Source organism: Ranitomeya variabilis, chromosome 1 (assembly GCF_051348905.1).
Source record: "Ranitomeya variabilis isolate aRanVar5 chromosome 1, aRanVar5.hap1, whole genome shotgun sequence".
In the NCBI taxonomy this organism is placed as follows: domain Eukaryota; kingdom Metazoa; phylum Chordata; class Amphibia; order Anura; family Dendrobatidae; genus Ranitomeya; species Ranitomeya variabilis.
In genome coordinates this window covers 344405191-344428653 of record NC_135232.1, presented here as the reverse complement: position 1 = coordinate 344428653, position 23463 = coordinate 344405191, and the positions used below count along the sequence as shown (strand labels likewise).

The 23463-nt window shown below is 40.5% G+C and overlaps 1 protein-coding gene across 1 annotated transcript in view; it reads right to left on the bottom strand.

Annotated features, from left to right (window-relative positions):
* The window catches only part of ERCC6L2 (ERCC excision repair 6 like 2), a 169646-nt gene that overhangs the window by 116703 nt on the left and 29480 nt on the right, over positions 1-23463 (bottom strand). The window contains exons 4-9 of the mRNA XM_077299632.1: positions 17208-17401; positions 14010-14171; positions 9430-9637; positions 5058-5198; positions 1167-1283; positions 828-947 (exon numbers count right to left, since the gene is read on the bottom strand). Coding sequence (XP_077155747.1) covers positions 828-947; positions 1167-1283; positions 5058-5198; positions 9430-9637; positions 14010-14171; positions 17208-17401 — 942 coding nt within the window. The remainder of the gene's footprint in view (positions 1-827; positions 948-1166; positions 1284-5057; positions 5199-9429; positions 9638-14009; positions 14172-17207; positions 17402-23463) is intronic.

The window sequence follows — 23463 nt, the reverse complement described above, 5'->3', positions numbered from 1 at the left end:
TTAACTGTCGTACCGCCGTTAAAAGTCGTATTGGCAGTCGTTAAGGGGTTAATATTGTGTTAAAAAAAAAAAACTTTTGCTTCAACAAAATGGCGCCGGTTGTGTTCCATGTACCAGCGCGGGAGCATTGCTATGTTCAACAGCGACATGCTCAAGAGTTGGAACTGCCAAAAATCTGTTTATCTTTGCACCGGAAGGAAAAACCAAAAATGTTTTTTATCCAAAAGGCTCTTGAATGAGTTGAAAATAAAATACTATCAATACTTGGTTATCATTTAGTTAATTTGTGTTGCAAATCTGTAGTGTTGAAAATATGATGTGAAATGTTTTTATGTGCAATATAATCATTATAATTTGTTATAACTAACCACAGTTAGTTACTATGCGCCTGGGCAATGCCGGGCTCTTTAGCTAGTAATAATAATAGTAGTAATAATAATAATAATAATATTAATAAAATGTGATGTCCCAAAATTCTGATATTTCTACATTTAAATGCAAAAAAAATATCAACCTAAATTTACCAATAACATAAAGTACAATGTGTCACAAAAAACAATCTCAGAATCACTGGTAAATGCTGAAACATTCCAGAGTTATTACCACATAAAGTGACACTGGTCAGAATTGTAAAATTTGGCCTGGTTAGGAAGGTAATAACAGGGATGAGGGTGAAGGAGTTATTATTGGCAAAAAAACATAAAATACACATAAGCGATAGATAAAATGTAAAGGGTATCTTGCTAAACCACTACTGGAATGCAAGAACGGTATGTAGTGCTATAATATCTCAGGCATCAAGAGACTAATAAAAATCTCAGCTCTACCTTCATTTTTCCACTGTACTTTGGGTCAGAAATTGTCTCGAATGCCGCTTCTTTACTTTGCTGAATAAACTCTGGAAACTTGGAAAATACTTCACTACAGATTCTTCGAATATGGTCCACCTGTAAAAATAGCCACACAAGAACCATGAATCAAACTTTTATGGCAAATAACTGATTGTAATGTCTCTCCCTGCTGCAAGTATTCCAGAGAATAATGCAGGGCCATAATTCCTAATTTTATATCCGCCTGTACTGTGTACAGTAAAACCCAGAATTATTAATAAACAGACAATAGATTGGAAGTATAATATACAGTGAAGCAGCTAAATGCAAACTTACCTGCTTTTTGCTGGTGGTGGAGTCTGACTGCAGCAAAGCTGCGTGGTTTGCAACCTTACGAAGGATAGCTATGTAACTGAAATAAAGTGTCTTCACACTTTCACCATACTGATTTTCCTATAATTAAAAAATAATACTAAAGTTATAAAGCAAACGTAAACTGTATAATAATACTGACACTGCTCTCAATACAAAGGTGGAAAAGAAAAATAAAGGAATATTACAGGGCAAAAATAACTGATTAATTTCCCTAAAAATCAATATCATCCCTGTCGACCAATAGAACATACATCTAGAAACAGTGTAATAAATTTTATCAGAGCAATTAACTTTCTCCACTTATGAGCCACCTTTTCCCCTCGTTCCTACCTCTAAACTTATCATCCACTCTGAAAAAAAGCTCAAATCCATCTTAGTCAAAGTAAAGACAGACTGCCAGGACAGTGCTGTATCAGGTATTAAACTCTTTAGATAAGGAAGGGGAAGAAGCACTTAGCAGATAGACAAGACAGACACACACAGATTGTGCTGCAGCTTCTGGGCAGATTTATTTCACCTCAATGTTGGATTCACAGCCACACAGCTTAGTACTACTGTATAATATCCTACCTGCTGCTGCAGCTTCTTTCTGTGTGCTACAGAGAAAGAATAGCAAGAATCCATATCTATCTATACTGTAAATTGAAGAAATAATAGCAGTTCATCTCCACCCACTAGCTCAGAGATAACTGCAAAGAGTAACACTACTGAAAAAGGTAAGGTAAAAACATACAGCCCCAAATTGTGTTATTCCTCATATACACACAAATGGCGTCTTATTCAGAAAAGTTGAAATGACTGGTACAGGTTAAGAATAAAAACATATGGAATGCAACAGCAGACAAACGTGCTGAAATGTATATGGCCACTGTGCTGGTGGGCTACTGCATATGGCGGCTGAACTGGTGGGCTACAGCAGGCGATATATTTGCCTAGCTCTCTCTTAAAGTGGCCATACACATGGAGAGAATGTCGGCTGAACCCATCAATTTCAGGACTGGCCCACCATGAAATATTTATGAGGACTTTTTGCAAAGTCAGATAATCCTCTGCCATAGGTGTCTGGTAGAGGAGAATTTCACTCCACCCACTGAAAACACTTGCCAAGCCATGTGCAAAAGTGTAGGAGGCATCGGGCATTCTAAAGGCCCCGTCTCACATAGCGAGATCGCTAGCGAGATCGCTGCTGAGTCACTAGTTTTGTGACGCAACAGCGACCTCAGTAGCGATCTCGCTATGTGTGACACGTACCAGCGATCAGGCCCCTGCTGCGAGATCGCTGGTCGTGTCGGAATGGCCTGGACCTTTTTTTGGTCGTTGAGGTCCCGCTGACATCGCTGAATCGGTGTGTGTGACACCGATCCAGCGATGTCTTCACTGGTAACCAGGGTAAACATCGGGTTACTAAGCGCAGGGCCGCGCTTAGTAACCCGATGTTTACCCTGGTTACCAAAAAAAACAAACAGTACATACTCGCCTTTCAGTGTCCGTCAGGTCCCTTGCCGTCTGCTTCCTGCTCTGAGTGCCGCCGTACAGTGAGAGCGCAGCACAGCAGTGACGTCACCGCTGCGCTCTGCTCTCACTGTACGGCGGCACTCAGAGCAGGAAGCAGACGGCAAGGGACCTGACGGACACCGAAAGGCGAGTATGTACTGTTTGTTTTTTTTGGTAACCAGGGTAAACATCGGGTTACTAAGCGCGGCCCTGCGCTTAGTAACCCGATGTTTACCCTGGTTACCCGGGTGCTGCAGGGGTACTTCGGCATCGTTGAAGACAGTTTCAACGATGCCGAAGAGGTTCCCCTGATCGTTGGTCGCTGGAGAGAGCTGTCTGTGTGACAGCTCCCCAGCGACCACACAACGACTTACCAACGATCACGGCCAGGTCGTATCGCTGGTCGTGATCGTTGGTAAATCGCTATGTGAGACGGGGCCTTAATGCGTATGGCCACATTCACTCTCAACTCTATGCCCTCATTAGTTTGAAACAGGCAGTGCTGGGTAGGATAAGAGAAGCAGAAATTCAAGCCACATGGATGGGGATGGACTGATCATTTGAATAGTCCTTCTTATTCTCAGTGGAGAATAAACAATGGCTTCGGCATATCCCACATGCACTTACTTCACAGTTTAAGTGGAAAAAGTAATTTTACAGCCCTTAATTAAACACTCCAGGAAAAAAAGCATTGCACTACACTTTTAACAAACGTTTATATCAGAAGAAAAAGCAAAATACTTTTCCAAGTAGCCAACAGACTGCACTAGATAAATGAATGAAATGAATATAGATTTCAATGTTTTTATTTACATAAATCCTCAGTCGGGGGGAGATTGTGCCTTGTGGCTACCCCTTTTCTGCTAACTCCCACATATTACATTGATGATACAGAAAACGACCACTTCTGTAATGGAGGTCATCACACTAGATCTATAGATTACTATCCAGGGTGGCCATGTCTAACTGGTTCTTGCCATGACTAGTACAGCTTCATCTGCAGTCCAAATGCAACGCAGGATGGCATCTCCATGCATCAGACCATAATGCAGAGTACGAGAAGCAGCCCACAGTCTTAATAATAAAGGACATTAGAGAAAATATTCACTTAGATTTCAGCTCTCCTTCCATGTACTCCACACAGTGCCACACTGTTTGACACATTTCTAGTAAGCTGCTCAAATGACATCAGATAATTGCATGTTTCCTTAGCTAAGCCTGAATGAGTGTAATATTCCAACCTGCCAAAACCAACAGGCCCCATATATCACACACAGTCATTAATGCAACAGACAAATCACAGGAACAGATGCTTTAACAGCCATCCCAAGACATGACTATAATATTTCCAGTGCCCGGGAGGGTACGATTTGTGTCCTCCTACTTGGTCTACGAGGCATCTGAACTGTCAGGTCACTGTTGTGTGACCTGTAGACGTCAATGCTTGCCGCTCGAGAGTTGTCCAATAATAGAAGATTACTAAACTACAGAATATCAAAGGAAGCCTTCAAAAGCTTAAAGTGCCTCCAAAATATATCTCGGAAGGTCTCATGGTGACAAGTAAACAATTTGGATTCATAGGATTTGTTTCATGATCATAAACCGGGCACATTTTTGCCAAATAAGGGGACCCTCGGGGCTGCTTGCACACCCACCACTGTAGAATAAAGTGGTATTCCTATCTTATCTGATTCTGGTCTTCTAAACAATCTAAACAATCAATCAATGTAAGACTGATGAGACCCCACTGATCTGTAATGGAAGGTTCACTGCTACATGCTGTTGTACACTGCCCAACTTTCTCCATATTAGTGGGGGTCCTAGCTATAGGTCATTACTTTATAATGTGCACAAATGTGGCCACATCTTCGCTGAACTCTATGGAAACTGTAGCCGTTATAAATTGGGGAACAGGGGCCATAGGACCTGATTCAGACTGTGTTTGAGAGCTAGCGTCTACACATATTAGGCATTTATGGCATAACAAACATCTGGAAATTTCTTTCCGCCTGCAGTCACAACCAAGTGGAGCTTACATCGTATGGAGGTGAACGAGTTAAAACAAAGTTGGATTTTGGAGTTCAGTGTCAGAAAAACTGAGCTACATGACTACTTAAAAAATCACTTTAATCAGAGGCCTTTGGACATATTTACATAAAATGAAAAAAGTAGATAATGGGATGTAACTTTCAGTGTTGGAAGTAAATACTGTAGAATAATGAAGCTTGAGCTGTGTTTTTATTTTACACTGGGAGATGTAACACTTAAGAAGGGGTTGTCTGAGCAGTGGACAAACCCTTTTATTCAAACACAAAGTAACATAATACATCATGAGAGACCAGAAAACACATGGCTTACTCTGTAACAACAATTTCTCCTTTTCTTGCCACTATTACAACTGCACCGCTCACTTCCTCGAAGAACCAAGGAGACATCTGGCGTCTCCAGGACGGTTTGGTAGACTGCCTTTTGAAACTCTGACAAGGAGCAGTAGACTATCTGCAAATAAAAGAAATACAATTGATAGATAAAGCTTTTACACTGGATTGTTTTCTTGTTAATAAAAATCATATTAACTGCTTCCAGACCGTTCAACGACTTTAAAACTTCAGGTGGTTTGCATTCAAATCTGCCATGATGTTTTAGAACGTCACACCGGACTTAGCCGTTGCATAAGCAGGCTGTAAGACACAGCTAGACTCGCAAGAGAGAAGGCAGGGATGGTATATTACCATCTCTGCCTTTCTGAACGTTGTTGGCACTTCCTCCTCCGGACCAATAATGTGACTGCTAGGTGTAGGAAGAAAGCAGCAGCTGCTGATATCCAGTAGACCCAGATCAACTCTGCAGTTCAAGCACTAGAGTGAAATTGCCTAGTAACTAGAGCTAATATGTGCTGCATATGTATGTGTGTAATGTGTTTATCAATAAAAAAAAACATATATATTTTGAAATGCTCCCCCAAAAAAGGTCTTTTATGACCTCACAGGGCAACAAGGGAAATAAATGAAAAAGAAAAGCTAGTAATGACCTACCTAATGGTAGAGTTAATGTCCTGGTCTTGAAATGGTTAGGTTAAAAAAACAAAAAAAATGGCAACTTTATCTCAATTTTACAGCACTCTGCACTTTTTAAAAATATTAAGGACTTCTCAGAGGGGGCAGGCATTATTGGTATATGCTCTACAGCAGCAAACCTCTCCAGCAAATACCTGGCGTTGCATTTTATTTTTGGTGCACAGACAGCCCAAGTTTTGTCAAATTTGCTAGGTGGTGTATCTTACTTCAGCAGACTTCTGCTTAAAACTAGTGAATGAAATGGCATTATTAGTAAATTGCACCATTGCGTTTTACTTCCATATCATTTTGCTGACAAAATAATGTAGAGACTCTTAGGCCAAGTTCACACTTGTCAGATGCGACACAATTTTTGGCAAAGATTCCATGCCAAAATGTTGAATCTGTTAACAAATACAGGCTGGATTTAAAAGGGTTATTCACTACTGCACAATCCCTTACAGACAAAGGGAAGGTGTGGAATAACATTACAAAAAAAAAAATCTATACTTACCTCCCAGACCAGCCCCACTTCTTTGATCCTCATGGCCCCCGTTGGGTCTCGTGACATAAACAATATCAGGTGATTGCTGCAGGCTTAAGTATTCCGTCCCGGTCCCTTACTGAAGTTTAATAGCCTTTATATACCATATTTGGGGCTATGAGCGCATCACTTAATTTTTTTCACAGGTGTCTTAGTTGCTTGTAATTTATAATCATAGTGTCTAAATATCAACTAAATACAAGGCAGATACTACCCAGAGGGAATAAATGACTTTAAGATCTTACCTGGACATCCAATTAAATTTTGCACAATAACACCAGTTTACATTTGAAAAGACATCAGATTTATAGTTAACAAATATGATCTAATTATTTTGGCACCATAAGTATAATGCTGATCATTAATAACCATTAACATAATACGTATTGTTAGCTTTACTAGATCCTCTACTAGATGCTCCAGTTTACTACCTAAATATTCCATTACTCAATTGTGACATCTAGTTTGTAAACATAAACAATAAAAAATGTAAAATATTGATCAGAAAGGAGCAATCACTTGGGCTATGTGCCCACAATCAGTATTTGCAGCAGCTTTTTCTCATGCAAATGCTGGAGTGTTGGCAGGAAAAAGGCTGGGTAAAATACACGTTTTTGTGCGCATTTTTTATTTTCATTTAAATGGGTGAAAAACTCTGAAAGAATTGACATGTTGCAGATACGAAACTGCTTCAAATCTGCAAGGAAAAAAATAAGCGCATTCACTTTGCTGTAAAACACTGCATTTCCTTGAGACAAAAATGTGCAGGAAAAAACAAACATAAAAAATGCAATATGCAGACACCCTTAAGTGGGTTCGATTTTATTTTGTAAGTATTGCAGGCAATACAAAAGCATAAATGACAATACTTAAAATTCCCAGTACACACGCCATAATACTGCTCTGTGGACATATTCATTGTAACTAGTGATGAGCGAGTGTACCCGTTGCTCAGGTTTTCCCAAGCACGCTCGGGTGGTCTCCGCATATTTGTGACTGCTCGGAGATTTAGTTTTTGGCAATGCAGATGCATGATTTACAGCTGCTAGCCAGCCTGAGTACATGTGGGGGATGCCTGGTTGCTAGGGAATCCCCACATGTGTTCAGCCTGTCTAGCAGTCTCAAATCACGCAGCTGTGTCAACAAATACTACATTTCTGAGCACTCGGAAAACCCGAGCAACAAGTATACTTGCTCATCACTAATTGTGACCCACATTTACAGTGCAGACTGTACAAAAGAAGTGAGGTCTGAAAAAATAAATGATGCCCCAATGTCCGGAAGCACAGCCCCTGGAATAAGAGCCTATGGATTTAATTTCAATACAGTATGTCAATAGAATTAAGCATATCTACAGGCGCTTCTCACAAAAGTAGAATATCATCAAAAAGTTAATTTGTTTCAGTTCTTCAATACAAAAAGTGAAACTCATATATTATATAGAGTCATTACAAACAGAGTGATCTATTTCAAGTGTTTATTTCTGTTAATGTTGATGATTATGGCTTACAGCCAATGAAAACCCAAAAGTCATTGTCTCAGTAAATTAGAATACTTTATAACACCAGCTTGAAAAATAAGTTTCAAATCCAAAATGTTGGCCTGAAATGTATGTTCAGTAAATGCACTCAGTACTTGGTCGGGGCTCCTTTTGCATCAATTCATCAATGCAGCGTGGCATGGAGGCGATCAGCCTGTAGCACTGCTGAGGTGTTATGGAAGCCCAGGTTGCTTTGATAGCAGCCTTCAGCTCATCTGCATTGTTGGGTCTGGTGTCTCATCTTCCTCCTGACAATACCCCACAGATTCTCTATGGGGTTAAGATCAGGCAAGTTTGCTGCCAATCAAGCACAGTGATATTGTTGTTTTTAAAACAGGTACTTTTGGCAGCGTGACCAGGTGCCAAGTCCTGCTGGAGAATGAAAATTTCCATCTCCAAAAAGCTTGTCTGCAGAGGGAAGCATGAAGTGCTCTAAAATTTCCTGGTAGACGGCTGTGCTGACTTTGGTCTTGATAAAACACAGTGGACCTACACCAGCAGATGACATGGCTCCCCAAACCATCACCAGTTATGGAAACTTCACACTGGACCTCAAGCAGCTTGCATTGTATGCCTCTCCACTCTTCCTCCAGACTCTGGGACCTTGATTTCCAAATGAAATGCAAAATTTACTTTCATCTGAAAACACCACCTTGGGCCACTGAGCAACAGTCCAGTTCTTGTTCCCTTTGGCCCAGGTAAGACGCTTCTAGCGTTGTCTATTGGTCATGACCAGCTTGACACAAGGAATGCGACACTTGTAGCCCATGTCCTGGATACGTCTGTGTTTGGTGGCTCTTGAAGCAATGACTCCAGCAGCAGTCCACTCCTTGTGAATCTCCCACAAATTTTTGAATGGCCTTTCATAACAATCCTTTCAAGGCTGCGGTTATCCCGGTTGCTTGTGCATCTTTTTCTAACACACTTTTTCCTTCCACTCAACTCTCTATTAATATGCTTGGATACAGCACTCTGTGAACAGCCACCTTCTTTAGCAATAACCTTTTGTGGCTTACCCTCTTTGTGGAGTGTGTCAATGACTGCCTTCTGTCAAGTCAGCAGTCTTCCCCATGATTGTGGAGCCTACTGAAACAGACTAAGGGACCTTTTTAAACGCTTAGGAAGTCTTTGCAGTTATTTTTGGCTACTTATCCTAATTTACTGAGATAATGACTTCTGGATTTTGATTGGCTGTAAGCCATAATCATCAACATTAACAGAAATAAACACTTGAAATAGATCACTCTGTTTGTAATGAGTAATGACTCTATATAAGATATAGGAGTTTCACTTTTTGTATTGAAGAACTGAAATAAATTAACTTTTTGATGATATTCTAATTTTGTGAGAAGCACTTGCATATCGATATCTATCTAGCATCTATCTATATATCCCATATCTATCTATCTCTTTCTCTCATCTATCTATCTCCTACTTATCTATCTATATTACCATTGCCACTGATACACAAGGCTGTAGGTTGCAACATCAAACTGATCTAGTCTGTTAAAAAACAAACAGAAAACACGTGCCATTCTTCCAATCTCTTGGCACCACACTTTATACTATATACCACACTGGCATACTGACCCGATCTTCCTTTTTAGGTAACTGGCTACTTATAAGGTCCTTGGTACGTCTTAGGAACAATGAAGACATTTTCACAGTCAGGTTATGCATCACTTTTCGTCCTGTGGCTAGTTCTCGCTTTGTGGCATTATGCCGTTGGCCAAGTTCTATTGGATGGGAATATTTTTCAATGAATTGTTTTTTGTCACCTAAACATCCAGGCACTGCCCTAAATAATGAATAAAAAATGAATGAATTATTAAAGTACTTTATAGCATTAAATGGAACCAGTCACCAAGTTTTTTCCAATCATCTGAGAGCAGCATGATGAAAGGGCACAGACCCCAATTCCAGCGATGTATCACTTGCTGAGCTGCTTTCTCCAATTTTGAAAAAATCCCTGTTTTCTCTTCTGCAGACATAACAGTTCTATCTGAATGCTGAGCTCTGTATAAACCTGCCCACACCACTGATTGATAGCTTTCTATGTACACAGTAAATTGGCAAGAAGCTGCTAATCAGTGGTGGGGTTATACAGAGCTCAGAAATATGGAGGACTACATGGCAGGAGGTTTATTAGTCCTCTAGTATACTCTCCTGCTGATAAAAGTGATTTTATCAAAACTACAGCATGCAGCCTAGTAAGTGAGACATCGCTGGAATCAGGGTTTCTCTTTCTACATTAAGCTGCTCTCACATTTGGTGGCAAAAACCTGGTGACAGATTCCCTTTAAAGTGAACTTGTCAGCTGAATCATGCTGCCCAATCCACAGGCAGCATGTACCGACGCTGGCTGTATGATCTCAGTCAGGTATGTCTGACTCTGAAAGGCTGCAGCGTTTCAGAGAATAACATACTTTAAAAACAGCTGAAGACCAGTCGGACAGGCGGGCCCTCGGCGGATTCTCCTCATCCGCTGCTCTGGAGTGACAGCTCTCTGCCTACATACATGCAGGCAGAGTCCTGTCGATCTAGGGCTGCGGGCGGGAAGAAACAGCCAGGGGCATGCATGTCCGACAAGTATCCAGCGCAGTTTGTTTCCCAGCGGTAGTTAAACTATGTTTTTCTCTGAAACACCGCAGCTTTTCATACCTGGCTGATCTCATACAGCCAGAGCCTGATACATACGGGTTGGGCAGCATGTATCAGCTGTCAGGTCCACTTTCAATACAAGTTCCGTGAAGTCACATTCTCTTGTAGGTAGTATTCAATAAGGACAATGACTGAACAGAGTGTGTACACAAATCTGGTCCAACCGTACCATATACATATATATATATATATATATATATATACACATACATACATACATACATACATACATATATATATATATATATATAGTAAGCTTCAGACACTATTCAGACAACACAGAAACTAATCTGTATTTAGAGCTATTGTTATCTATAAGTGACAGAATACTATCAGTTATAACCTATATATAGAAAGGACATAATAATTAAACCAAACTTATTGAAAAAAGACCAAAATTACTTCTAAACGAGAAATATGATTTAGACCCATTAAAAGCACATGTAGGAAGAGCCTCAAAATCTTGGAAGGGACGAATGGCCCAGTCTTGAACTGGTTAAAGAGAACTTATCATTAGTCTTGGTATTTCCATTTTATTTAATAAAGGAGTGGGCAGCTGAGACTTTTCGATTTTTCTAAATAGCACCTATTAACAAAATTGCTCATAAGTGTCCCTAATGTTCCTCAAAAGGACCTGACTGTCTAACAAAAATTGGGCCTGAACTTTCAGTTTGTAGTATTCAGACATGCACACACCTCCGCAGCCCCTCTCATGTTTAAAGAGACAGATCTTGCTCTTAGCACTAGCCCAGAGCTGTTGTTACTGTCTCTTCAGTAGAGCGGTTACCAGTCAGTAGCCGGTAGCTCTGGGTTAGTGCACTGTAAGAAGAGCTGCGGTGGGTTGTGGGGTCGTGTTCTGTTTTGCTAGAAAATCAGGCTCTTTAAGGTGGGCATTAGGTACACTTCTGAACCCTATGTGGTCAATCAAGTGCACCATTGCTCCAGTTATTGAGCACTGCGGTTTGCTGGGCATCGGCACTCCTATAAGAATGGAGCGGCGTTGCACATGACTGACCACTGATCCATTAATACGGGCTTACTCAGAGCCCCATTAGTGTGGGTCCCAGAGATCAGTAAGTTAACCCCTATTCAAAGGTTTACAACTTTAGGATATCCCTCTAAATAAAAAGGGAAGCACCAAACTAATGATAGGCTCTTTTTAAATAAGAAAAAGAGCATTAAATAATAGTATGTCACCTGCGCAGGTGATACATTACAATCTTTTTAATCAAAGTGAGTCCTTTATTCTGGGACCCTAATAAAAGGTTGGAGAAGAGAGTAGCCACAAAGTGTCTCGCTCGCTGAGTACTTCATGCGTTACAGACCATATTCACTTAGCACCGTGTAGTGTGATATTTCACAAGAAATATTACAGCTAATCTCCTGGAATACCAGCAGAGACGCTCCCAGTGATAAGTTTATTTCAAAGGAACGTTCTAAGAAAAAGAAATTGCCCAGGCAGATTACCTCTTTAACACTTGTCCTGTATGCAGCCGGTTTACTTTATTACAAATGTCCAAATCCTAATGAATTCACGGCTTTTAAAATTAATGTGACCAATGTAGCAAAATCAAGGAAAGACGTATCAAATAAAAATCTTAATATTTTAGGAAGAATTCTCTTGAGAATACTGGAACTAGATTATTTTCATTCAATGATTAGTTGGCATAAGTTTAAAAAATAATGAAAAATGTGTGTCCCATTCAGGGGCCCTTGTTCTCTTCATGAGCTACCATAGCATTGGCAGGGTGAGTTTACAGTGAGCGCTAACGGTCACCGCTGTCAGGAGTATATGCTCAGCAGGTATATAGGCCACAGTGGCCACTGTTTGTGTGACTCTCTATATAAGCTGTCTGTACAGTACCGTACAGTTAAATATCTGATAGCAGACATTTACAAGCTAGACAGGCAAAAAGAACACACCTCTGGCCTTTCAGGTGGTAAATGGGGACCTATGGGAACATTAAGGAAGATCTGTCACAAGAAGTATATCTCATTACACTGATCTCTTAGACCTGATGATACTGATGTATGTACTATTAGGCTATGTGCACACTTTGCGGGGTCCTCTGCGGGTTCTCCCGCAGCAGATTTGATAAATCTGCAGGGCAAAACCGCTGCGGTTATCCCAGCAGATTTATCGCAGTTTGTTTTGCGGTTTCCGCTGCGGGTTTACTCCTATACTATTGATGCTGCATATGCAGCAATATGCAGCATCAATAGTAATGTTAAAAATAATAAAAAATGGTTATATTTAACCTCTGACGTCTTGATCTCCTCGGCGCTGCACGCGGCGGTCCGGTTCCAAAGATGCTGTGCGAGAAGGACCTTCGTGACATCACGGTCATGTGACCGCGACGTCATCTCAGGCCCTGCTCGCACAGCAACCCTGCGACCGGACGGCCGCGTGCAGCGCTGAGAGGTGAGTATATCATTATTTTTTATTTTAATTCTTTTTTTTTTACACTAATATGGTTCCCAGGGCCTGGAGGAGAGTCTCCTCTCCTCCGCCCCGGGTACCATCTGCACATGATCCGCTTACTTCCCGCATCGTGGGCACAGCCCCATGCGGGAAGTTAGCGGATCAATGCATTCCTATGTGTGCAGAATCGCCGCGAATCTGCACAAAAGAAGTAACATCCTGCGGAATGTAAACCGCTGCGTTTCTGCGCGGTTTTTCCCGCAGCATGTGCACAGCGGATTGCGGTTTCCATAGGTTTACATGAAACTGTAAACGCAATGGAAACTGCTGCGGACCCGCAGCTGCAGAAACGCTGCGGCTCCGCGGTAAAAACCGCTATGTGTACACATAGCCTAAAAATCCAAATCAAAATGGCTGTATAATCCTGATAATAAGGGGTTTTGGCAGTAACTTTTTATTGAAGACCTTTCCTCAGGATAGGCTATTAAGATCTGATTTATGGGAGTGCGACACCCCGACAAATGAGCTGTTGTGGCTTTTGGATGTGGCCGGAACACAGCAGCTCTGTAAAACTATAGTGGCCAATCCAATCCATATTCCTTTGAATAGGGGTGGATTTGCCATGATCACCATAGGAATGAAGAACGTCCAGCCGCCATTGATCCCGGTAACCACTGATTGGCAGAGATGCCGGGTGTTACACACTCCCACAGATCAGGTATTGATGCCTATCCTAATAAAAGGTTATAAATGAAAAAAAAAGTCATGACCAAATCCTTTAACATAAGGATTAATCAGCCATGGATTTTCAAAGCAAATACACCAGCCTAATCAGGTCTGGTGTCAACTCTTGATTAATACTTTTGGGCAAACATAGTGTACAGTTGGTCATATACTTGCTTGGTCACCACAGTTAAAGTGGTTTCCAGGACTGTCAAATTGATGGCCCATCTATGGCATACTGATAGAATGTCAATATTACAGTCCTGGAAAACCCCTTTAAGCCAAAGCAAGCCTATGTTTTATCCTATTGCTTACATAGTTATAGAAAAGGATGATAGAGGGTCCAAACCATAAAGACACTTACCAATCCATAACACACCACAGCTCCTCCATGTTATTCTGCAAGATAGTCCCTGTGAGTCCAATACGAATTTTGCACCTTAAAGCTTTCATCACCTCTGTCACTCTTGCCTTTGGATTTTTTATTTTATGCACTTCATCCACAATGACCGCTGACCACTCTATCCTGTAGGAAAGAGAATATCTCCTTGAGTTACTAAAGTTAAGATGTAGGCAAATTGTCAACAAACTAAATAAATAAAGTGGTGACTAAAAGCACGTCAGTGTAAGGATCTTGGGAAACCGCTCATCATGTCTTGGGAACCCTAAGTGTGCGGCAAGAAAATAACATTCATTGTGTACTAGGCAAAGAGGTTGTAGCTGGCACTGCAGCTGTGAGCTACCATACCAGGCGCTGCTGCTCCTAAACTTATGGGCCTGTGCATTGTAAACAGTATAGGTGGCACAGTGCTTGTCCGACCACTGCCTCTAACCAGCTGAAAGCTGGACTAGTACCAACATTATTGTAATACCCTCCAGCAGGGCATTTTTGCATGTGCAAAAACAACAGTGCCTGAAGCTACCTCCAATCGCTGCTATCTAATCATTTAAATGCCGCTGTCAATTAATGAAAGGAGCATTTAAATGGCTGGAGATCCCGGGGAGCCCGTGGGTTACCATGGTAGCCGCGGAAATGCTGAAGGTTCTTATGGCTGCTATCTTCCTCCTCCTGTGAAGCCAAGACTTGGGCTGAGCTTCATAGGAGAACGTCAGTTAGACTTTGTACCGCAATACTTAGAGAGCAACCGCCATTTGAATTTTGAATTCTTAAATCAATAGTACACATGAAAATAATAGACATTGCAATATATGCTATAAGAGAAATCAGCTTCTTTTTCCTCTGTGACTGAGATAAGAAACGGGTGCTGATACTAATAATATAATAACAAGCCCACACATGGGTAATTAGAAACTAAGGGTTATTAATAGAACAGGGGGAAAATAACAAACATGCAAAAGTGAAAATCACCAACTTTTGAAGGGGTTAAAACGATCTTTTGTTTTCTTCTGCCTTTAGCACTTTGATGATCTGACAAAAAAGAAAGCAGCATCTCTGGGAGTTCCCTGCAGTGGCTAGAAGGATTGTCCAAACTGGGCTTATGTTAGAGAACCCATTAATAACAACTTTGATCTAATTGCTTAGCAGTACCACCTCTCAGGCAGTTGGCAACCTTATACAGCTGCTTCTCACAAAATTAGAATATCATCAAAAAATTTATTTCAGTACTTCAATACAAAAAGTGAAACTCATATTACAGTATATAGAGTTATTACAAACAGAATGATCTATTTCAAGTGCTTATTTCTGCTAATGTTGATGATTATGGCTTACAGCTAATGAAGACCCAAAAGTCAGTATTTCAGTAAATTAGAATAATTAACAAAAAACATATGCAAAGTCTTCCTAAACATTCAAAAAGTTCAGTAGGCTCCACAATCATGGGGAAGACTGCTGGGTGGACAGAAGTCCAGAAGGCAGTCATTGACACACTCCACAAGGACGGTAAGCCACAAAAGGTCATTGCTAAAGAAGCTGGCTGTTCACAGAGTGTTGTGTCCAACCATATTAATGGAAAGTTGAGTGGAAGGAAAAAGTGTGGTAGAAAAAGGTGCACAAGCAACTAGGATAACTGTAGCCTTGAAAGGATTGTTAAGAAAAGGCAATTCAAAAATTTGGGGGAGATTCACAAGGAGTGGACTGCTGCTGGAGTCATTGCTTCAAGAGCCACCACACACAGACGTATCCAGGACATGGGCTACAAGTGTCGCATTCCTTGTGTCAAGCCACTCGTGACCAATAGGCAATGCCAGAAGCGTCTTACCTGGGCCAAGGAGAAAAAGAACTGGACTGTTGCTCAGTGGTCCAAAGTGTTGTTTTCAGATGAAAGTAAATTTTTCATTTCATTTGGAAATCAAGGTCTCAGAGTCTGGAGGAATAGTGGAGAGGCACACAATCCAAGCTGCTTGAAGTCTAGTGTGAAGTTTCCACAATCAGTGCTGGTTTGGGGAGCCATGTCATCAGCTGGTGAAGGTCCACTGTGTTTTATCAAGACCAAAGTCAGCTCAGCCGTCTACCAGGAAATTTTAGGGCACTTAATTCTTCCCTCTGTCGACAAGCTTTTTGGAGATGGAGATTTCTTTCACCAGCTGGACTTTGCACCTGGTCATGCTGCCAAAAATACCAATACCTGGTTTAAAAACAACAGTATCACTGTGCTTGATTGGCCAGCAAACTCATCTGACCTTTTTCCCACAGAGAATCTATGGGATATTGTCAAGAGGAAGATGAGAGACACCAGACCCAACAATGCAGACGAGCTGAAGGCTGCTATCAAAGCAACCTGGGCTTCCATAACACCTCAGCAGTGCCACAGGCTGATCGCCTCCATGCCACACCGCATTGATGCAATAATTGATGCAAAAGGAGCCCCGACCAAGTACTGAGTGCATTTACTGGATATACATTTTAGTAGGTCAACATTTCGGATTTTAAAATCATTTTTCAAGCTGGTGTTATAAAGTATTCTAATTTACTGAGAATTACTTTTGGGTTTTCATTGGCTGTAAGCCATAATCATCAACATTAACAAAAATAAACACTTGAAATAGATCAACTCTGTAATGACTATATAAAAGTTTCTCTTTTTGTATTGAAGAACTGAAATAAATTAACTTTTTGATGATATTCTAATTTTGTGAGAAGTACCTCTAGGTATCCTGTAAACATCACAATTTAGGTATAATTGTTTATTATAATATTTACTGGTCAATTGTTCGACCATTAAGTAGCTCTGACTCCCTTTTCGGTTTTCTTTTTCCCCTCTTTATCTTTTTTCCTGTTTCCTTCCCCCTTTCCGCCTACCCCAACCCAGTTATTTTGTTCATACTTGTATCCCAACAACTTTGACTTCTTTTTACTACCCTCCCAACCCTGTTATTTTATAGTTAAAAATTATTATTAATAGTTATGTTTGAAAATCTATTTTGTTACTGTTAAGCCTAATAAAAAAATAATTGAAGGTAGAACCCATTTATGTGCTTCTAATGTCTTTGCATGTATTACATACATATCAAACAGCAAGATAAAGCATATATCAGGCAGGAGGCCAATCTCCACACCGGCCAGGTCTCGCCACCTATTCTGCTGTAGAGCTCCACTTACCGGTTTAGATCATCCAGACACAGGCGGAGAGTTTCATACGTAGTCAAAGCAATTTCATATTTTCCCTGTTTTAGTCGGACTAATTCAAAATCTTTCCGATTTCCATGAATGACTGTCAGCTTGAAATATCCCCATGTCTCCAGCTCATCTCTCCAGTTGAACAGCACAGATAATGGAGATACAATCAGAAAGACCTGAAATAGTATGAAATCTTCCATGAAGTACGGTAAGGTGTGTGTCAGCAGGTTCCTTACTCCACAGTATCAATGCTGGAAGTAGCAGGCACTACATAGGAAATGTTACCTCTCTCTGTTCCAGCACTTATTAGCTACACATCGATCTTTAGGTGCACGCACACTGGCCAATTATCGGGAACGCACCTGTCATTTCCGCCTATACTGGCCACAAATCAACAGGCATTCCTTGGGTTTAATCATTTTTAAGTCTACTTAAAAAATCATCATTCTCGGCAGAACATCATTCTGTGAAAATAGAACATTTGCTGCAGAGAATAATGATATTCTATACTTACATAATGAACATGTTTAAAGGGAACCTGTCACCAGGAATAAGGCTGTTAACCTGCAGATATGCACTTACTCTGCATTTTAAAAGCATTATGATGCTGCCTGGTGCCAGGACGCAGTGGGGAGAAAATTATCTTTATTCTCCCAGCCCGGTATTCAGTCACAGGGGCAGCGCCAGTTCAGTCACTGCTCTGAGTATACGGAGTAAACGCACCCCCCGGGCAGGCTGACAGACAGCCACCCGCAATGTAGAGCCAGCATCAGTCAGGACCGGGTGAGAGGTTACAGCGGCATCTCTGTATTCTCAGAGCAATGAATGAACCGGCACCACCCCTATGACTGACTACCAAATGCTGGCGGGGGAATAAAGATCATTTTCTCCCCGCTGCATTCGGCTGCGTGCATCATAATGCTGTTATCCTGCAGATTAACCCCAGGTTAATAGCGCTATTCCTGGTGACAGGTTCCCTTTAAGTTCGATCTGTACACATGCATGCACCTGATAAGCGGTCATTTAACCCCTTACCGTCATCCACCGTATATGTACAGAGCAAACAGGGAGCTACTGTATGGAGCAGGCTCATGGTGTGAACCTGACCCATACCTGGCAGATAATGGCTGTGATAAACAGTCATCTCGTGCCTCTAACAGGCATAGAAGGAGCGGAGTTCTGATCGCGACAGTTTACCTGTTAATTGCTGCTGTCAATATCTGACTGCAGCATTAACAGTGCATCGGCATGGAAGTGCATCAATTGGCTGTCAAGTGATGTGATCGCAAGGCACTGATGAGTTACAATAATGGCGAGGGGTCTGTTCCAAGACCTCAATGCCTGCTATCTTGGGGCATGCGAGTTGGGATTCAAAGTAGACTGTGATTTTTCCTATATACAACAACACTGTGATATTTCTGTAAGCAGCTCAATCGATCAGACGATCACAGGTTCAAGTCCTGTAAAGGGACTATCACATACAGTGGATAGTAAAAAAAAAATATGAAAATAAATTTAAAAAAAAAACATAAAAGTTCTAATCATCACCTTTTTTCCCTGTTAAAAATAAGGATATCAAATAATATATATATATATATATATATATATATATATATATATATATATATATATATATATGTATGTATGTATGTATGTATGTATGTGTTATCGCTGCGTGAGGGCTTATGTTTTGCCGGCGCAAGACATCGTTTTTATTAATACCGGTCTGGCATCAATCCCAAAACAGTATTAATAAAAAAAGATATCTTGCGCTGCAAAACATAAGCCCTCGCACAGCTCTATAGTCCGAAAATTGAAAGCACTACAGGTCTCATCATAGGCATATGGATGAAAATAATCATATCTCCAGGTCATTTTTTACAATATAATATACACCACAAAAAATTCCTAAAAAAAACAAAGGCAAAATTGCATTTTTATTGCAATTTCACAGCAATAGGAATTTTTTTTCTCGTTTTCCAGTACAATATATGGCAAAACTAATGGTGTCATTCAAACATACAAACTTAATCCACAAAAAAAACAAGGCCTCATACAGATGTGGACTTAAAAAAAATAAAATAAGTTATGGTTCTTGGAAGAAGGGGAAGAAAAAACAAAAATGTAAATTGGCTATGTCTCCTGAGTAGGAGAGGTAGCAAAACAAAGATTTATATAGACAGGATAGCAGGGGATCGCAGCTGCTGCTTTCTGTGGGGTAAAACATTTCCCTGTCTGTTTTTAAACATGTTTTACCTCACAGAAATCAGCAGCTGCGATGCTCTGCTGTAATATATAAAAGTGCCCCCGCTATGTACTGTGTAATGGCTGTGCCTGACCAGGCAGGAACAAAGTCTGCATATTCCACAGCTCCTGGGCAGGGAAGGACACAAGAGAATATACAGACAGGACAGCATGGGATCACAGCTGCTGCTTTCTGTGAGGTAAAACAGGTTTAAAAACAAGCAGGAAAAGCTTTACCTCACAGAAAGAATCAGCTGTGATCCCGTGCTCTAATGTCTGTATACTTTTTTCCTTCCACCTCTTCACAGGAGATTTTGTAAGATCATACCATGTTCCTGTACGGTCAGACACAGCCATTACACAGTACCTAGCAGGGGCACATTTATAAGATTATCTAAGCACAGGAACAATTTTTACCAGATCCAATTGAGGAAATGATTTATACTCCAAGCCCTATTGATTAAAATTGATTTTGTTCGTGTTACAACACCTATAACAAAAAAAATTTAAATTAATAGTTACAGTCTGCATGGTTTTTTAAGCGGTCGGTGAAAACTGCAAAAAAATAGTGGTTAAAGAAGCAAGAAAAAGTTTATTTCTGTCTATTAAGTGCAGCCTAAGCAATTAAAAAATAATAATATTGTAGAGGTTTTTGTGTATGCCTTGTTTATACATGTTTTATAGTTGATATGAAATTTCTAAGTTGTCTGACAAACAATTATCTTCTATCCCTTATCGTTGCAATAGTGTAGGCTACATTTTGCATGCATCTAGCTTTTTAGAGACAGAAATGGGTTAAACTATAGAATCTTGGAGTACTTCACAGTATGTGATAATGCTTCAGTATTTTTGACCTGACTTCTTCTTGTGATAGATTTATGCTTGTCAGCTCTTACAAGCAGGAGGCAGATTGGAGCAGTGTTAAGTAGTATCACATAGAAATACACTATATTCTCTAGCACTGGTATAATTCATTAGTGTCAGTCAGTAGAGAATTATAATTCAATTGCTAAATATTGTATGGACTCACCTAACATGTCTCCTATATAATATTCAATTTATATTCAACTATATGGGGAAAAAGGAGGGCAGAGATGGCTCGAGGTGCCAAGCACTGGCAGAACGAATTACATAGGTGAAGATACCATCCTATAGTTCCTAAGAAATCAGAAACTGAAAACTTCTAGGCAGGACATATACTAGTCAGACTGCATGTCACAGGGAACAGCTGCCTATAATAAAAGGGTTCATAATGTATGGATGCAAGGGACAGATCATTCAATAATTTTTCAATATAACTGTTATTTAAGCACAGCATATACATTAGATGAATGCTGACTGCTATCACCAATTTCAGGAAGGCAGGAGGTCCATCTAATGCGTACCCTAGTGTTCAATCTATCCTTGGCAAGGGATGAAAAAACTGGCCATGTCAGATTTAACTATGCCTGATCCTTTTGTTCTTAAGTGAGGTTTATGCATGTTTGATTTGAAAATGTCTGATCTATGAACATTCAAATCAACACCCTTTTCACCCATTACAAATAAAGATACTAAAAATTAACATGAGCTATCACCGTGTCTCTAAAAGTTCGACCTATCAAAATTTAAAATCAATTGGTGGAAACTGAAAAGAGTAAAAAAAACTGAAAATCCAATTTGTGTCTTTTTTTGGTTGTCACAACTTTATAAAGAAATGCAATTAAAAACTATCAAAATGCCGTATTGTCCAGAAAAAGGTATCAATAAAAACTTCAGCTCACCACGCAAAAAATAAGCACTCACACAACTCCATTGATCGAAAAATGAAAACGTTACAGGTTTCAAAATTTGAGTACCCCCAATGAAGCTGCCGTGTGGTAGCTATAGGCATAACTCTCCTAGCACTATCCGCTATTTTTGCATCTTATATATAACTTTACATTGCAGCTTTGCTCATTATATCTTGTATACACTACCGTTCAAAAGTTTAGGGTCACCTAGAAATGTTCTTATTTCTGAAAGAAAAGCACAGTTTTTTCCAATGAAGCTAATATTAAATGATTCAGAAATACACTCTATACATTGTTAATGTGGTAAATGACTATTCTAGCTGCAAACGTCTGGTTTGTAATGCAATATCTTGGTGTATAGAGGCCCATTTCCAACAACCATCACTCCAGTGTTCTTATGGTACTTTGTGTTTCCTAACTGTGTAAGAAGGCTAATGGATGGTTAGAATACCCTTGAAAACCCTTGTGCAAGTATGTTAGCACAGCTGAAAACAGTTTGGCTGATTAGAGAACCTATAAATCTGACCTTCCTTTGAGCTAGTTGAGAATCTGGAGCATTACCATTTGTTGGTTCCAATAAACTCTCAAAATGGCCAGAAAAAAAGAACTTTCATGTGAAACTCGACAGTCTATTCTTGTTCTTAGAAATGAAGGCTATTCCATGTGAGAATTTGCGAAGAAACTGAAGATTTCCTACAACGGTGTGTACTACTCCTTCAGAGGAGAGCACAAGCAGGCTCTAACCAGAGTAGAAAGAGAAGTGGGAGGCCCCGCTGCACAACTGAGCTGCAAGACAAGTACATTAGAGTCTGTAGTTTGAGAAATAGACGCCTCACAGGTCCTCAACTGGCAGCTTCATTAAATAGTACACGCAAAACGCCAGTGTCAACGTCTACAGTGAAGAGGTGACACCGGAATGCTAGCCTTCAGGGCAGAGCGACAAAGAAAAAGCCATATCTGAAACCGGCTAATAAAAGGAAAAGATTACTATGGGCAAAAGAACACAGACATTGGACAGAGGAAGATTGGAAAAAAGTGTTATGGACAGACGAATCCAAGTTTGAGGTGTTTAGATCACACAGAAGAACATTTGTGAGACGCAGAACAACTGAAAATATGCTGTAAGAGTGCCTGACACCACCTGTCAAGCATGGTGGAGGTAATGTGATGGTGTGGGGTTGCTGTGATGCTGGTAAAGTGGGAGATTTGTACAAGGTTAAAGGGATTTTGAATAAGGAAGGCTATCACTCCTTTTTGCAACGCCATGCCATACCCTGTGGACAGCGCTTGATTGGAGCCAATTTCATCCTACAACAGGACAATGACCCAAACCACACCTTCAAATTATGCAAGAACTATTTAGGGAAGAAGCAGGCAGCTGGTATTCTATCTGTAATGGAGTGGCCAGAGCAGTCACCAGATCTCAACCCCATTGAGCTGTTGTGGGAGCAGCTTGACCGTATGGTACACAAAAAGTGCCCATCAAGCCAAACCAACTTGTGTGAGGGGCTTCTGGAAGCATGGGGTGAAATTTCTCCAGATTACCTCAACAAAGTAACTGCTAGAATGCCAAAGGTCTGCAATGCTGTAATTGCTGCAAAGGGAGCATTCTTTGACAAAAGCAAAGTTTGAAGGAGAAAATTATTATTTCAAATAAAAATCTTTTTTTCAAACCTTGTCAATGTCTGGACTAGATTTTCAATTCATTTGGCAACTCCTTTGATTAATAAAAGTATGAGTTTTCATGGAAAACACTAAATTGTCTGGGTGACCCTAAACTTTTGAACGGCAGTGTATATATATCCTTTATGCTTTCACCTTACTTGTTACAACCAGGGCGTGCTTTATTTAATCTATATTAAGCATGTGCCTGATTATGGGTTAACTCTATTTGGATTATGTGACCGCTCTACACAGCCGCCGGCAATACACTGACAGGAGGTAATCACTCCCGCACTGTATCACTGAGCTCCCATGAGAGAGTTCACCGAAGAGTTCACCTGATCAACTCTGGTGCTCTCACGGCACCACTGCGTGTGAACTCTCTCACGGCAGCTCAGTGATACACTGCGGGAGCGATTACCTCCTGTCAGTGTATCGCCGGCTGTCTTTCAGAGCAGTCACATCAGTGACTGCGCTCAAAGTGATCAGGATCATCATGCAAAATTATGAATAATCTTCTCTGCGGACAGGTGAGGAATATTGTGGTTTATTATTTTATT